The following is an 18,181-nucleotide window of genomic DNA, read 5'->3' on the forward strand; positions in this document are numbered from 1 at the left end:
ATTGGCTGTTTCCGCTACAATGATCAGCAACAAAATAGTTAAGGTTGACATTTGTCATCTTTGAGTTTCACAGCTAGCTACATATTAAGATATATGTGTGTGGTGGAAGTAGTTCACACTCACAGCTATTGTTTCAGGCTGTCTGCGAAACTCAAGACAACAAACTGCATTTGTTTACATCTGATTCACATTTTGGAGGATTGCTTCACAACCATGAGGGCTAGAAACATTTTTGTTTTTTGTTGTTGTTTTAAATGATAGCTTATATTCCAGAACATAACTCTGCAGCATAATTCTGAGAAAAATCCCTGGCCACAAAATCCACAGGACCCTGAATATATTGAAAAGCTCTTTGAGGGATGAAATTCCCATTCTGGAAAGTGTCACAATTCTTCTAGAAACCTTATAGAGGAGGATAAAGGTGCAACGAGACAGGCAGACTTGTATTGTGGCCAAAATATTCGAAATTGGAGCATGCTGAAAGTTAATCACCTACATTCATATTTAAGTACCTAAGCAAGGTCTGATTTTCAGAGATGCTCAGTTAACGTTGGTAGGAGTTGGGAGTATTCAGCTCCTCTGAAAATCAGGTCTCTTATTTAATTGCCTAAAATGGAAGTAGGTGACGAATATCAGAGATCCAAACTTGAGAATGCTAGTCTGTAACTATGCCCTTCATAAAATGAGTTGAGCAGGGTCACATAGGATAGTGTGTATCTGTTCAGCTCGCATACACTCTTGTTCCTAGCTTCACAGGTAGAGTCAGCCAAGTGAGCCACCATAGCAGGAACAGGACGACAACAAGAGCCCTTCTAGCTTACGGAAGACACAGAGAAACGATTATCCTCATACTCTCATCAGCACTGGATACCTGGAAGGACAGGCAGGCCCGAATTGTAGGTTATACTTTTATTTGTTATAAGCAGATGGGGCTGTGACCTGAGAAGTGCAATCATATGTCACAGAGCCATGAATAAGCAGGAGCAAATGCAACATCCAGGACTATCCTTATTTGCCTTATTCTCACATGAAGCAATTAGTTAGGAGAGAGTTAAGGGTGACTGTGTTGCAGAGGAGTGCAGCCAACCCCTTCTCTCATTAAAAACATTTACACACACACACACACACACACACACACACACACCCACCCCTTCTACACTTTTTAAAAATATCCCTAAATGTAAGAACATCTGGAAACTAAGTTCAGGCAGTTAGGCAATTCCCCACTGCCACATATTCCTTCTTCACTCACTGTCATCTGAACTAACCCAAAGCAAAGCAGGGACCACAAATTCTTATGCATTGTTTTTGCAAGCGTTCATAATGTCAAACTGATTCATGTAACATGTGGGAGGCTGGTTGCACTAGCATTCACTGTAGCATGGAATGTTTAATCAAAATACACCGCTACCTCGATATAACACGAATTCGGATATAACATGGTAAAGCAGTGCTCCGGGGGGGCACGGCTGCGCCCTCCGGCGAATCAAAGCAAGTTCGATATAACGCGGTTTCACCTATAATGCGGTAAGATTTTTTGGCTCCCGAGGACAGCGTTATATCGAGGTAGAGGTGTATGAGATTAATACAGAACAATGAACATTTAACAGACTATAGCTGCACCGTCCCAAAATTTATATTCTAAATCTCTCTGGGAGTCTAATTATGGCTAAGTCAGACACACATGCTACAACAAAGGTGTATTAGAAAGAACAAAACATCACTCTTCTTCGCTCCTTGCCATGACTTTTTCATATTTACCATATTGCTAAAAAGGCCTACGAAGGAATTTAGCAAAACCCCACCAACTTTCAAAATACATTAGCTATCCATATATGTATTTCTATTGTGTCAGTCACAGGAAGAGTATCTAGGAGTGTCAAAAATGGCCAAATGAACTGCAGTGATGATGAGATGAATACTGAATTAATCCCAGATTTACAAGGTAAACAGCCACTCCTGCTATTAATCAGGCTGTGGATGGGGGGCATCCAGTACTGAAATAAGTTTACTTTAACTGTTAAAACAAACACTATTCCACTGATGTTAGCTCGGAATGAACCATTCAGTGACATAAGATACCTTGCAATCCACAGCATCTGTGCCGTGGCTGAGTGCACCCAGGTGCCTCTCATTTGCATCTCTTTAGATCCAATAACTTTCAGCACTGTCACAGATTTCTGGCTTCCTCTTCAATTGGATACACTCCTGAATGCACTGTGCTGGTGAAGTCACCTTCACCGGGGAACCATGCTGGAGCCACTAACTGGCCTAGAAGGGACCGATTAAGTGCCCCCTTTGTTATACTGCACAGTTTCACAAATTGTGTTATTCCAACACATTCAGCTCCCAGTGAAATCTTACTCAACTTGAGTAATCCTCCTTTTAATCATTTTAGAATGAGTATCTAAAAATCCACCAAAAAAAATGTCCTTACTCAATCAGATCTGTTAGCTATCAAAGTGTGGCAACACAATCTGGTACTCTATTTCAAGAATTTTTCCCTGTCAATATATTCACAAAGTCTCTTGCTGTTATGTTTGGCTATTAAGATGAAACAACCCATGATGGCTAGGATTCACAGAACAAACAAACAAGCAGAGGCTTCAGTTTAGCAGGCTAGTAATCCCCAGCATAGCTTGCCATTGTCAAAGCCGACACCTATGAGTATACTAGGCACAAAAAGCAAATGTAAATACTAGGGCTGTCAATTAATCACAGTTAACTCACGTGATTAACTCAAAAACTTAATTGCGATTAATCGCACTATTAAACAATAGAATACCAATTGAAATTTATTAAATATTTTTGGATGTTTTCTACATTTTCAAATATATTTATTTCAATTACAACACAGAATACAAAGTGTACAGTGCTCACTTTATATTTTTTATTACAAATATTTGCACAGTAAAAAAACAAAAGAGAGTATTTTTCAATTCACCTAATACAAGTACTGTAGTGCAATCTCTTTATCATGAAAGTTGAACTTACAAATGTAGAATTATGTACAAAAAAATAACTGCATTCAAAAATAAAACAATGTAAAACTTTAGAGCCTACAAGTCCACTCAATCCTACTTCAGCCAATCACTCAGACAAACAAGTTTGGTTACAATTTGCAGGAGATAATGCTGCCCGCTTCTTGTTTACAATGTCACCTGAAAGCGAGAACAGGCGTTTGCATGGCACTTTTGTAACTGGCATTGCAAGGTATTTACGTGCCAGATACGTTATACATTCGTATGCCCCTTCATGCTTTGGCCACCATTCCAGAGGACATGCTTCCATGATGATGTTGCTTGTTAAAAAAATAATGTGTTAATTACATTTGTGACTGAACTCCTTGAGGAGAATTGTATGTAGGGTGACCAGACAGCAAATGTGAAAAATCGGGACGGGGGTGGGGTGGGGGGGTTAATAGGAGCCTATATAAGAAAAAGACCCAAAAATCGGGACTGTCCCTATAAAATCGGGACATCTGGTCACCCTAATTGTATGTCTCCTGTTCTGTTTTACCTGCATTCTGCCATATATTTTATTTTATAGCAGTCTTGGATGATGACCCAGCACATGTTCGTTTTAAGAGCACTTTCACAGCAGATTTGACAAAATGCAAAGAAGGTACCAATGTGAGATTTCTAAAAATAGCTACAGCATTTGACCCAAGGTTGAAGAATCTGAAGTGCCTTCCAAAATCTGAGAGGGACAAGGTGTGGAGCATGCTTTCAGAAGACTTAAAAGAGCAACATTCAGATATGGAAACTACAGAACCCGAACTACCAAAAAAGAAAATCAACCTTCTGCTAGTGGCATTTCACTCAGATAATGAAAATGAACCTGTGTCAGTCTGCACTGCTTTGGATCGTTATCAAGCAGAACCCATCATCAGCATGGAAGCATGTTCTCTGGAATGATGGTTGAAGCATGAAGGGACATAAGAATCTTTAGCGCATCTGGCACGTAAATATCTTGAGGCGCCGGCTACAACAGTGCCATTCAAACGCCTGTTCTCGCTTTCAGGTGACATTGTAAACAAGAAGCGGGCAGCATTATCTCCTGCAAATTGTAACCAAACTTGTTTGTCTGAGCAATTGGCTAAAGTAGGACTGAGTGGACTTGCAGGCTCTAAAATTTTACATTGTTTTATTTTTGAATGCTTTTTTTTTTGTACATAATTCTACATTTGTAAGTTCTATTATCACGATAAAGAGACTGCACTACAGTACTTGTATTAGGTGAATTGAAAAATACTATTTCTTTGGTTTTTTTACAGTGCAAATACTTGTAATCAAAAATAAAGTGAGTACACTTTGTATTCTGTGTTGTAACTGAAATCAATATATTTGAAAATGTAGAAAACATCCAAAAATATTTAATATGTTTCAATTGGTATTCTATTGCTTAACAGTGTGATTAATCGCGATCATTTTTTTTAATCGCTTGACAGCCCTAGTAAATACCATCATTGTTAAAAAACATACAATGGCACATTTATACACTAGTGACAGAAGCATTTCTACAAATGCCATTCACAGAGCAATGTCCAACACAGCTGGAAATAATAGTGTTAAGGACATAATAATGGTGTTTTCAATTCCCACCACTGTCTGATGATAGCCTTTGAGAAGGGTCAGAATAAAATTTCTCTCCCTACTGAGTTTGTCTCTCCATTTGGCATAGGCAGATCCTCCTCTACCTCCTGCATGATGAATACACCTGAATGTAACAGTGCTTTCAGTAACAACTTCAGGCTAAGTCTTCATCTAGTGCTGCAGCATTGTGAAGGTTAGCTCATCTCTGAAGAGAGTGTTTGTCAGAGTAAATGCTGCTGCAGGTTACAAAATATTGTTTTCATTAAAATGGTGGCTACCAGCTTTAGAGTTATGATAGGAAGCTTACTATGGGGGAAGTTCTTGAAAATAAAGCAACACACCAGGACTGAAATCTTCAAAGCATCTAAAGGATCTGGATGTACAATTCCCTGTAACTTTAATGGGAACTGGACTTTGAAAAACTCAGCATAGGTATTTGGAATCATAGGGATATTGTCATTAGATACTAACAGTACTCTTCAGGTTGTCAGGCTAATCTCCTCAGCAGAGGTGAAAGCAAAGCCAGGGAAAACAGTCTTTGTCCTCTTTTGCTTCAGACTGGGAAAACAGAACTTAGCACAGTGGAACCTAGCTAAAAGAAACTCAAATACATTGAAACACCATTTATAGGTCCCAATTCAGGAAAGCATTACTGTCCATTTTACGCATGGGCTTATGCCCTAAGCCAGGGGTTCTCAAACAGGGGGTCGCGAGGTTATTACATGGGGGGTCGCGAGCTGTCAGCCTCCACCCTAAACCCCGCTTTGCCTCTAGCATTTATAATGGTGTTAAATATATAAAAAAAGTTATTTTAATTTATTAGGGGGGTTGCACTCAGAGGCTTGCTGTGTGAAAGGGGTCACCAGTACAAAAGTTTGAGAACCACTGCCCCAAACACATACTTCAAAGTAAGCACAAGCTTAAATGCTGTCCTGAATAGGGATGGGTTTATGTGCTTTCCTGAACTGGGGCTGTACTGAAGTAAACTGAAAGTCCTCAATTGCTTCAGTAAACTGCAGCAATGTGTGAAATGCAGTTTTGATTGTAGTGAACCTCGGCTTAGTGAAGTTCTTGCCAAGAAAAGTGATTTCACTGCATTGAATACTGAATATTCAGTAAATCAGGGATTGAAATAAATGTAATAACATGTTAGCAATTTTCAGTCATAATTTATCACTTGATATACAAACAGCAAGAGCAAGACAAATCTTGTCATGAATTTAGATGAGGTTAGTACTTCCTGAAAACCAGAAGTAGCCAACTGTATGATATGGTATGTTGGACAGGTGACCTTTACTGACAGGTAGCACTGCAAATGTAGGAACATGAAGCAGATAACTGACATTTTGCCCTAAAGCCCTTATTAAGACAGTAAATTAAACAGATGTTTGCACACTATAATCACAGTACTATTTGTATTTAGAGATAGAAAGGAGACCTGCCCTCTTTCATAAGAGATTGTTTGCCAACAACTTCTTCCAATGCTGGATTTTCTACACAATAAGGACTACAGTTTGACATTTGATAACACTATCTAATAGGAAGTATTTGTGCTCTCTCAGTGTTAGCATAAGACTCGGTAAATGCCAGTAAATGTTTACAAACTTCATTCACTTCCTTTGTGAAAAGACCAATATTTAATCAATAGACTCAAGCCCTGAAAGAGAAGCAAAGATTTAAATTTTATTTTTGACAGAGCAGAAATTTATCGCATTGCTCCACCCGGTAGTGCAAAGTGAAGCTATAAAATGTCATATGCTACTTCGGGATTAAAGAGAATCAAAATCTGTCTGGAAAGATGTATTAAAAAGTTATCCCAATGCACACAAGTTAGCCATCTAACTGAATCATTTCACAGTTAACAAAAATTCTCACATGCTTACAAACCGATCAGCAGAGGCCTAGCCTCACTTTAAAAATATTGTTATTGTAATATCTTGTATTACAGGCCACAACTCCAAAACAAGTGAATACAGGCATTGCAGACATGCTTCCTGTCCTGAAATATCTGTGCCATCACACTCTGCCAAAGCCAAACTTCTGTCAAAATAGAAAGCAAATATTGAAGAATATGAGTGGCCTAGTAATTATGTTATCAAATCTTTGCTTTGTAACGTGGACTTCAATTTATCTGATAAAAGCACTAAAAAACAGAAAGGCCTGATGAGGGTTAAAAAGGGAAGAGGAAATTAATTTTTCCTTCTGGCTTACAAGCTGCCCGGCTCATTTCTGTATTTACATATCCATTTCTTGGAACATAAGAGAATTAATAAAAGGGCTTAAAAACTGTTCGCCTTCAGCTCCCGACTGTCAATAACCTCAGCATTTCATTAGATGCCACATGAATACACGTTCATTTGACTCCTTCCTGAATGGCTTCATAGAATCAGAAATTAGAGAAGCAAAAGGCCCATTAGGACATCTAATGCAGCAACCAGCCAGAGCAGAGTACTTGCCTACTGTATGCTTGTTGTTCAGCTTCATTTTAAAGCAGTGGCCCCCAAACTTTTCAGGGTAGTGCCCCCCTTACTCCTGTCTGCACTCCATGACTGCCAGGGGGGTGGGGAGGAACTGGACATGGACAGGGGTAAGGCAGCTGGAGCTGGGGCTGGGAACGGAGACTTGGACAGGGGCTGAGGCGGCCAGGCTGTGGTGGAGGCTAGCAGCTGCGGCCAAGGCCGGGGGCTGAACAGGGTTGGTGGCTCTCCCTCCCCGTCCCCCATGGGGGCTGGCTCAGGCCCTGCTGTGTCCCCCAGAATGGTCCTCTGTGACCCCTGGGGGGGGGGGGGGAGATGTCCCACAATTTGGGGACCGCTGTTTTAAAGGGACACCATGAACTTAGAACAACCCAACACTTCTGTCTGTTACAAGTGACATGTAAGATTAAGTGGAAGAGATCAGTATTAGAGACCACTCTTTATACCTGAATGTAAAAGTTAACTTAATGTTGTATTAATGTTGCAGCAAATAATTATATAAAGCATTCAGAAACCCACTGAGCATGCTTAGATGTGATTTCTCAATTGCTTATTAATTTTGGTTTTAAATTGCACCCATCCAAGCCTACCATAGGCTATAGACTAGTTAGAAGGAGGATGAAGGGCATAGTTGTGGGAGTAAGGCATTCTGGGTTCTTAGTCCTGGTTCTGCCACTAATTTGTCATGTGACTGGACAAGTCATTTAAACACAGTTTTCCACATCTATAAAATGATAACACTTTCCGAGCTCATAGGGTATTGTAAGGGTTATTTGTTTGTAAAATGCTTTAAGATACTCAGAGGATATCTCAGACAATAGAAAAGTGCAAAGTGCTATTACACGTTTCCCAGTTACAGGAAAAATGGCTGAAGTTTGAGACGGGGCCAGACTCTTAAACAATAAATTTAAATTCACCTTTCAGTGAAAGATATCAACCACTTACTCCAATGGAAATCTGCATTCCAGTGATCAATATATTCCTTACCAATTCTTATGCAGAATGGCTCTATGGAACCCTACGGGCCCACTCCTGCTCCCACTGAAGCCTGGTCTCAGTTGGGGCCTCTAGATGCTACTGCAATATATATAAATAGCAGCAGCATATCTCCCCTTAATTTCAATAGGCACAAGCTCTATGAGCATAAAGCGTTTTGCCAACATTTAGTGACTAAGCTCTTTCTTGAAATCCCACCATGTACACAGCTTTTCCACAATACCTATCAATGATAAGCCACACTAAAATTAATATATTAGAAAAACTTCCACTGAAGTGTAGGACACACAGCATCTGTAGGATGCCACCTTACTTGTCAGTACAATCAGGATCTACATATTCAATTATTTTCAAACCAAGATCTGTCCCAGCAACGAGAACAGGAATTCAAGAGTCATAAACATTGTGAAGGAGGGATATGTTTAGATCACATAAAAAATTTTGCCATTCTTTCAGACAGATACTTTAAAGCAGTACAGATGGAAAGTTGTTTTGCTAATACAGTGTAATTCTGTTTAAACAAAGACTGGTTAAGTTTCTTGATAGATAGCACAAGAATTCATACTTTGGTTATCTACTTTACCAGAACTCTTCTGTACTGATTATCGGAACTAGTAAGACAAAACATTGCAGTTCATAAGATTTGTGCTAATTTTTGGAAATAATCAGTAGAAAATAAATCTTTTTTTCTGTACAAAATACTATAATCACGTTGACTTCAGAAGACAAATACGCCTCTACCTCGATATAACGCTATCCTCGGGAGCCAAAAAATCTTACTGCGTTATAGGTGAAACCACGTTATATCCAACTTTTTTGATCCACCGGAATGCGCAGCCCCCCGGAGCACTGCTTTACCGTGTTATATCCGAATTTGTGTTATATCGGGTCATGTTATATTGGGGTAGGGGTGTATATAAATGGCATAAGTCAGTCATATTCAGATCTTATCCTACATCCACTAAAAAAAATTATTGCTACGCTGGCATCGGGTCATTAGTGCTGTATGGAAGGACCCTAGTACCTATGCATTATATTGCACTGAGTGCACTAGAGAATACACATTTTGGGAAAATAAAAGGTTATCAGCCAAGAATTTAGACTTTATACCTAGAAAACGTATGCTGCTCCCAAGCTGCATAGTTGCAATGTTTTGGAAATAGCTCTCTCTCTTTCAAATCCAGTAAACACCTTCCCCAGTCTTCAGATATATCACAAAACCTGTCAGTTGCCATTCCTGAGGAACTGGTTAAAAGGCACTAAGTGCATCACAGTTATCAATCTGTGTAACTCCCAGTTTGCTTTTGACAGGTTGAGCTTCTCTTGACAGGTTGACTATGTGTCAAGTTTTACTGAATCAAATCCCTGTTTTACAACTGCTGTTTTGGTGCAGAAGATAGCTTGTGAGGCAAACAAGGAATCCTTCATACAAGCACCGCTCTCCTTCCATGTGGAAGGAGAGGGTCAGCTACCTCTGCTATACTGTCTCTAACATGTCTCACCTACAACTCCAGAGTCTGTAAAGGCTTCGCTGTGCATTCTGTGATTGATGCTGGGAAAGGGGATGGAGACACGCTGACCAGAGGAATAGGAGCGGACAGCAGATGCACTTTGTCCACTGCCCAGACTTGGAGAAATCAAGTGAAAATAATACATCCCTGAGTCTGTATGAACTTTTTGATGTGGTCACTGCAGCTAAAGGAAACCTTAGCAGCATGACTCCCACAATTCCAGGGAGCTGGGAGGGGGATCCTAAAAGGGGTCATACTCAGTGCAGAGGGAATGATCTGGGCCAGTGTTTTTCTTCTTAGAAGTCAGAAGGCACAGCATAGTTTCACTGAGCAATAAGCATGAACTACTCTACATTTAGGCGGCACAAGGCCTATTCTTAAGCAATAATACTGTTATTTTCCTTTCTCCCAATGGAAAGCAATCCCAGTCCAGTGAACATCAATGAAATTGAAAGCAGTGTCCCAATCTATCACTTTTAAAAACACCTATTTATCAGTTATGTAGGATTTTTTGGGGTGCCTCTTTCAACAAAGAGGACATTAAAGTGTGCAATATTGTTATAGCTCTGTCAGTACCAGGATATTAGAGAGATAAGGTGAGTGAGGTACAAGCTTTCAAGTTTACACAGAGCTCTTCTTCGGGTATTTATGTAAGCTCGAAAGCTTCTCTTTCTCACCAACAGAAGTTGGTCCAATAAAAGATATTACCTCCCCCATGTTGTCTGTCTCTGACATTAAAGGTTAGATTTTCAGAAGAGGCAGAGCAGGGGCATGCACCTGTTATGCCTGCAAAACTCAAGTTTAGGGGTGTGCTTTTTTTGAGGGAAAATCTACTGTGCTCTCTTTTTAAAGTTTGATTCTAACGTTCTGTCCACACTACAACTTTCAAGCCCAGTTAAGGAAACCAGCACAGTTTAAAAGAGAGCTGCACAATAAGTTTTTACAAAACTATTTTTGAACTTTGACCGGGGAGACAGTCTAACACAACGCAGTTGTCATGTGGAAAGAGCTTTGTAGCATTTGCTACAGAACTCCACCAGTTCTCCCCAAAACTCCCACAATACACAGTAAGATACCAACAAAGGTTACATCTCTTTCCAAACCAGGAAGTACGTACACACAACTTTGGCAAGACTGCACATTCCAAGTAATGCAGTTATGTAAACTTTCTGAGATAAAACGTATTAATCCTACAGAAAAAAATATACAGCAAAATAGACAACAAAAAAGCAAACCACCTTATCCTCAACTTTGTTAAGTCACTAAATGCCTGATTTACATCTGGCACCTTTATTCTCATCTTCTCAACATAACATGATTTGCCTTCTGCAGCTTTGTCCTCAGCAGAACAGATCCCTGATCTGCAGTGAAACCTGCTAAACCACAAATATCATTCTGGGATGATACATCTCATAGTCTCAAGGGATGGAGAATTGATTTGGGAGCATGGAATCATAAGATTATACCTGGGGGAAAAAAGAAAAATCTCCCAGGAAGGTGACCGAAAACCTGCTGATCCACAGAAAGGAATGGAAATAGCTGCATGTGGATTTGTATTTGGAGAGTGGGAAAGGGTACCTCAAATACAGGACTTTATTAGTCAAAATTAGCAAAGCTCCTGGCTGACAACATCGAAACACAGCTCTGTGAAAAGGTGCTAAAAGAAACCTCTATCAGATTTAGGAAGTGGGATTTTAATGTAACCCTGTGTGATACAAACAAACAAACAAGGTTCTTAAGGTTTCAAGGAAGAAGTGGAAAACCTTCTACAAAGAACAGATTCCTGCCCTCTCCCATTCTTAACTTTAGTCCAGCTAAGGAACATAGGAGTAAATTTACTTCTTTGTAAGATCATTAGCTAAGGAAGAAGTTGAGGTTATGGGGTAAGCGCAGGTACTGCAAACTGTGGCTTATTTTAGAGAGACAAAACTTACCTATTTTGGGATGGGAAGTTGGCAGTGCAGCTTCTGGAAAAGGTGAAATCTGACAATTGTCCTGATAACTTGGATAGTGAGGTTCTGGATGGCTGACACGGCAAGGTTGCTGGACAGTAGTATCTTGAACTATTGGAAGAAGGAACGGTATTATAAACCCATAAAGCACTTGTTATACATTGCTTTGACATTTTTTGTATTTAGATTGACTTGGGTTTCCAAAATCTGTGGTAACTATAAGCATTATGAATGCTTCTGGAAACAGTGGTGTGATTTTCATGGGCGCCAGGTTTGTATAATTTTTGGTGGTGCCCAGAACAGGTCCAAGCAGAGCCATCCTGTCCATAAGAGGGACCAGGGCAACCACCCTGGGCCCCGCGCTTTGCGGGGCCCCGCGCTTTGGGGAGATGCGGGGTCCAAGGTAGCCTGGAGGGTTAGCGGGGGGCCTGCCACCGGCAGCAGCAAGCGACCCAGCCCCAACCCGCCCTGCCAGCTCCTGGCGTCACTTGGGGGAGGGGTGGAATGGAGGCAGGGAGGGGGCGGAGCAGGAGCAGGGCGGGCTAGGTCGCTTGCTGCTGCTGGCGCCAGGACCCCCGCTAAACCCTCAGGCTGCCCTGGACCCCGTGTCCCCCTGAAGTGCAGGGCTCCCCAAAGCGCAGGGCCCAGGGCGGTTGCCCTGGTCCATCCTATGGACGGGGTGGTTCTGAAAACTTAAGCCCAAACACTGGTGGAGCCAGGCCCACATTCATGAATATTGGTGGAGCATGGGCCCCACGGGCCCATATAACTCGCTACCTATGGTAATTTGACATTGCTGCCAGACAAAGAGTCCATCCACTGTTACTCCATGTGAGTCTCCTCTTTCACTTTTTAAGGTTTCTACAAAGACTATCACCCCTCCCCTCCAAACTTACTTCTATATTGTCAAGATCATCCAAAGATTCCAAAATGCTTGATAAAGGTTTTATGATTCTCAAAGATGGCACAGTACAGATGTTCAGGACTTGCCCAAGGTCACACAGTAATTCTAAGGCAGGGCTGACACTAGAACCCAGGTCTCCTGGCTGCCCGTTCTGTGTTCTAGACACTATGCCATAAACAACTACTGGTAAGCGAGCATGGAGCTGAACAGCAACGTGCTGAAATCTCACACCACACCTTAAATAGGTTTGCAATATACTAGAGCAGTGGTTCTCATCCTATTTACCACTGTGAGCCGCATATGCAGCTTTCTACATGTTATGTGGGCCGCATCCAAACAAAATATATACCACCTGTATAGCCCTGATGTCACATGGGCCGCAGCTGTGTGCTGATTGGGCCGCAAACAGCCGGCGGGCTGAGAACCACTGTACTAGAGTGATTCGGAATACCCTAGTCTCCTCATTCCCTTCTCTTTTCATGCTGTGTACCTCAATGTTGCATAGAAGGCAAAAAGCCTGTATTAAACTATAGGAGAGAGAGTTAATAAAGCCCAAATACATAATCTAGCTCAAAACTCACATCTCTCCTGGCAGATTGCATTATCTTATGTTCTACTCCCTCTATGCACAGTGTTTCCTCTCCAACTATCTGAAAGCCACTGCAGTGCATTACAGTTCATTAGCCTACCTCTCCCTGGAAAAAATATTTGGTGGGGCTTCATATGAAGGCTGTTATATGAAAAGAACTGTTGTACAGTACACTGTACATAAATCAAGTTAAAGTCTAGTAGCTAATAATCACTTATGAATAAATAACTCTTATAACAGCAACAATATGCAGCGATATTTTTCATTTTCAATATGCTTTAAATAATACACTCTCATATAGCACTTGTCATCATTAGACCTCACAGCACTCTACAAAAGGAGGCTAGTATCAGTAGCCCCATTGTACAGATGGGGAAACTAAGGCACAGAGCAGTTAAATGACTTGCCCAAGGTCACATAGCAGGCCAGCAGGAGTGACACAGGTCTTGTGTGTCCCATTCCAGTGCCCTCTCCTCTATACCACACTGCCCCTCAAACATTATCTCACCATGTTCTATCACCATACCTCTATATCTTAAAGTAAACGTCCCATACCAGTTTTGCACTCACCAAAACTTGGCCATGCAAAATTGTTTGCACAAACAGTGGACACACAAGACTTCAACAGATATTCAGAGGGTGGGTTGAGGCCCTTTCAGAAGTTTTGCTCATAGTATGGTAACTACATTTTAGTGTCACTATTCTACACATTGCAAGGTTAATACAAACAAAACTTTAGTTCCACTGAACTTGCCTTCAGACTGTATTCCTTTTGTATGTAATTTGCAGGCTGGTAGTGTGCATAGGTTAGAGCAGTGGTTCTCAACCAGGGGTACAGGTACCTCTTGGGGCACGCAGAGGTCTTCCAGGGGGTACATCAACTCATCTAGATATTTGCCTAGTTTTACAACAGGCTACAGAAAAAGCACTAGCGAAGTCAATACAAACTAAAATTTCATAAAGCCAATGACTTGTTTATACTGCTCTACATACTATACACTGAAATGTAAGTACAATATTTATATTCCAATTGATTTATTTTAGAATTCTATGGTAAAATGAGGAAGTCAGCAGTTTTTCAGTAAAATGCTGACACTTTTGTATTTTTATGTCTGATTTTGTAAGCAAGAACTTTTTAAGTGAGGTGAAACTTGGGGGTATGCAAGACAAATCAGACTCCTGACAGGGGTACAGTAGTTTGGAACGGTTGAGAACCACTGGGTTAGAGGCACAGAGTTTAAGGCCAGAAGGGACCACCAGATCATCTAGCCTGACCTGTATATCACAGGCCACCTACATCGTATAGCACCCGCACACTAAACCCAACAACTGAAATGAGACTAAAACTAATGTATTACAGAATACTAGACTATTACGTGACACATGCGGAGTATAGGAGGGACCAAGTTGTACCAGTGCCTAAGGCCCCTGAAATTGCAGGAAAATGATTGAGATATACCAGAGAATACTGCAAGTGACCCAGACCCCATGCTGCAGGAGAAGGCAAAAAACGCCTTAGGTTTTACAATAAACACATAGAAAGAAGACTTTAAAAAAAAATTACAGGATACACAACTTGGACTTTATTTAATTCAAACTCTAAAGCAAGAGACACTATGCTACTGTTGGGTATGTTTTTAACATTGGTATTTGTTCCTTCTTCAGAACTATTTGAATTGCCAGATGAGCTATTAATTCATTACACTGTTTTACCTTCCACTGTGCGGGCCTTCAAGTAATACTTAAATTATCATTGAAAGAGTAGGGGGGAAATATTTCTATTTTTTCAGTTTACTTTGGAGATCTGACAGCATTTTTCATTCAGTTAGTTTCATTGCACAAACAGTTTTCCCTTTTGGGGGGTTGTTTTTTCAGAGTAAAAGGGGAAGAGGAAAACAAAAGTGGAAGAGGTGTCTGTAAAAAACACAAAAATTACCAAGGAGGATGCAATATTTTTAACTTATTTTATGAAATTGACAAGATTTCAAACTGAGGATGTCATTTTGAGGAAAAGAGAATGAATGATCTATACCCTTTGGTTAAGCCCTTGAAGAAAAGTCTCACAGCTGCTTTCAAAGCCCTTCCTCTTTTGGCAAAGGGAGTTCAGAACCCCCCACACGTCACTACTGCAAACTGCATGTGTGTTTTGAAGACTTACCAGTGGCGCCAGCGAATACATCACCCTGGGATGGACTTTCTGAGATGATAGCTGTGGCCTCCACAGTTGATGAACGGTCGAAGGTCAGAGCACCAGAAGTAGTGATCTGTCCTGAAGGAGTCACGGTGACTGGAAATAGCAGAAGCACTTTCATAATTAGTGCTCAACTCTGAAGCCTTGGTTGTTTAGCTGTTGATCTCCCTGTTCTGAATCATCCTAAGTCACAGAATTCACAGATCAGTAATTGACCTGTGTTATCAATATTTGGATAACACCTCCATCGCACAGAATGGTAAATGGAAACAAAAATCTCATTTTGGCTTCTGAATTCATTGTGCACACATCAGCTTCCCAGAGTTATGCCTCATTTTAATCTCTGAAGTGTGGTGCCCAGATCAGTCCTGCACAGTTTTATTCCTATTGCATTACAATCATTTCAAATCACTACACAACTGATGCCGCAGCACAGAAGCCAACTGAAAATAAAGCAACAGGGCTAGGAAATCCAACAAGGCAGATCTCGAATTCATGGAAACTTTAGTGAGAGCAGCTATTACTGGTCTGAGAAACTAGACTCACTTCAATATACTTCCACTACACTTTGGGTATTTGGACTAATATTACCGTATTTCCCTTAAAAGGTGACCAACACCACTCTGAAACAACGAACAATATGCAACGCTAAAGCCACAAAATCCTTCCATACCAAAATTCCAAAGACAGTGGACTAAGGTGTTTAGAAAGATCTTAAAACAAACCTATCTTTTTAAACTCCCCTAATCAAGCTCAAGAAAAGGAACCACACCTGCCATCTTGGACTCACTCCTGTGCCTATTATATGTTCAGATAGATCTTTTCACAAAAACACACACACAAGTTTGAGAAATGGCTGCAGATACTCATTCTTGCAAGGACCGGTTACAAGATGGTGGCTACTACTAGTAACATTCAAATAGGTTCATCTTTATTTCAGAAGCTCATTTGCGCATGTTAGAGAGCCAGAGAACCTGTGTTCAGTTGTGTTTTTAAAACAAAACTGATCAACAAAAACCAATTTCTGAACCCCGTGAGCACAAGACTTTGATCATGAGGCTGAAGTCTGCAGGATTCTGCAAGAGATCGAATCAACCCAAATTCTGGACCTCTTCCCTTAAAATTGAACTGCTTTACATTTCAACCAAACTTCCATTTAATTGCCATATACTGCTATTGTCTATATTTTCGACAGTTAACTATTTTTCTTGGCTAATAAAAATTTTCTTTCAGACAATACAGGAATGTCCCTTCCTGGCCAACTCATTCAGTAATATTGCAATCCAAATGCTGAAACTTCACTACCAGGAAGAGACTGGAAAGTCACATACACTGAACTATGACATCATTGAAGGTATCAGGAAATGGAAGCAGACTGTTTATAAAAATGAACTTTTGTTTTCACACAAGTATCTTGGTAATCGAAAACAGTGAGAAACAAAATACAGAAAGATTACATGGTATCTAGATAGGACTTAAGTTTAATATATTCTGAGAAACCTGTTTGAAGGTGAAGATGGCCCATACAGCAGTTCTCACTAAAAATTTCCAGATTAGAGACCATTCCAGCAGCTTAGATTCTTTTAGTATGTCTCAAGAAACAGTGTGAGGCTGAATATACAGACCCTGCCTGCTCTCGGAAAGCAAAAGACCAGCATAAGGAATGGAACCCGAGTCTCCTGAAGAGCACAAAGGGGTAAATTTTCAAAGTACTATTGCTTAACTCCCACTGAAAGTCAAATCAACAGGTGTTAGGCACCTAGTTCTGGAAAATCTACCTCTAACCTCTACGGAACGAGGCCAGGGCTCCAAAGCTTTTGATGGCCTACTGGACCAAAAAACAAGGATGGGAATGGAAATCCAGGTTTCCCATGCAGCAAGAAAAAAATACAACCCAAGTTTTAGCAAACACAAAAGGTTTTCAAGATTCTTAAAAAAATGTTTTCTTTAGAAACAGACTGAACATTTTTCTACTGAGTTCGCAACTCAACTATTGCAACACTGTGCTCATGCTCAAGAACTAAGAAATGAAACTGACTAATCAGACCAGTCTAGTTTCACTGTCCAATCAAAATGACATACCAAAGCTAAACTAACCATCAAATTTATTAAAGCCTTTCCATTTGGATTCTCTAAGATGTCATTAATATGGAAATCGAGCAAAAAAGACAAAATACGATTTATCTATCATGACAATGCTCCTCTAATAAAGAACCGGCAGGTCTATTCCAGAAGGGAACTTACAAGTGGTAGCAGCAGTAGCAGGAAGCAGGGTGATGTTTTTGGGAGAGTCCTTTTTCACTGGAGTTGTCGGCAACTCGTTTTCCTTTTTTCGCCTTTTATAAGGGACAAACAATCGTACCGGGCCACTCTGAGAGAAAGAAAAATGAGCAGTTATTATAGGAGCTTTCTTATTAAGACTCTTTGTCCTTTTTCAACTTAACCATGTTTGCTCTAACTCTCCAGACACCGCTGGGAACATACTGTTTTATATGAAGCAGCTCTTCCTGAGGAACACAGAGCTAACAAACCATTGGGCTCTCCCTGCTGCTGCGTTTTGTCAAGTGCCAATTAAGACTACAGCAGAGATATTTGCTTCTTCTCTCCAGGCCAAAGAGAACAGTTAAGATGCACAATATTTAAGGTATTATTGATCTCAAGCCTTTCAATACAGCTGGTAGTGTCACTCCATGGTCAGCACTAAAGATGGTCAAAACTGAAGGCTAAGATATCACCAATGTCAGCAAAGAGCATATCCCCAAATCAGATACCCACTTGTACCAACAAAATCTCTGCCTTCCCACCCCCATTATGTTACTCACTCATTTCACATAAAATGCCCGCTCCAGCTAAAAGGGCCCAGGCTCAGCATCTTACCATCATTATCTAAGGAGCAACTCTGAACTTCAAACAGAGGGATTTCATTACCCCTTTCCTTACTCTAGTCATGAACAAAGCACACTGCA

General features: G+C 40.6%; 1 protein-coding gene across 7 annotated transcripts in view; it reads right to left on the reverse strand.

Annotated features, from left to right (window-relative positions):
- DEAF1 (DEAF1 transcription factor) overlaps nt 1–18,181 on the reverse strand; it is a 44,089-nt gene that overhangs the window by 18,475 nt on the left and 7,433 nt on the right. For all 7 annotated transcript variants that reach the window (XR_004645696.1, XR_004645695.1, XR_004645694.1 and 4 more), the window contains 3 exons: nt 17,460–17,586; nt 15,183–15,311; nt 11,514–11,642 (listed from right to left, as the gene is read on the reverse strand). Coding sequence is in view for 4 of the 7 variants with exons in the window: in XM_034770408.1 (XP_034626299.1) it covers nt 11,514–11,642; nt 15,183–15,311; nt 17,460–17,586 (385 nt within the window). In the remaining 3 variants the exon portion in view is untranslated. The remainder of the gene's footprint in view (nt 1–11,513; nt 11,643–15,182; nt 15,312–17,459; nt 17,587–18,181) is intronic.

This window comes from Trachemys scripta, chromosome 4 (genome assembly GCF_013100865.1).
Source record: "Trachemys scripta elegans isolate TJP31775 chromosome 4, CAS_Tse_1.0, whole genome shotgun sequence".
Classification (NCBI taxonomy): domain Eukaryota; kingdom Metazoa; phylum Chordata; order Testudines; family Emydidae; genus Trachemys; species Trachemys scripta.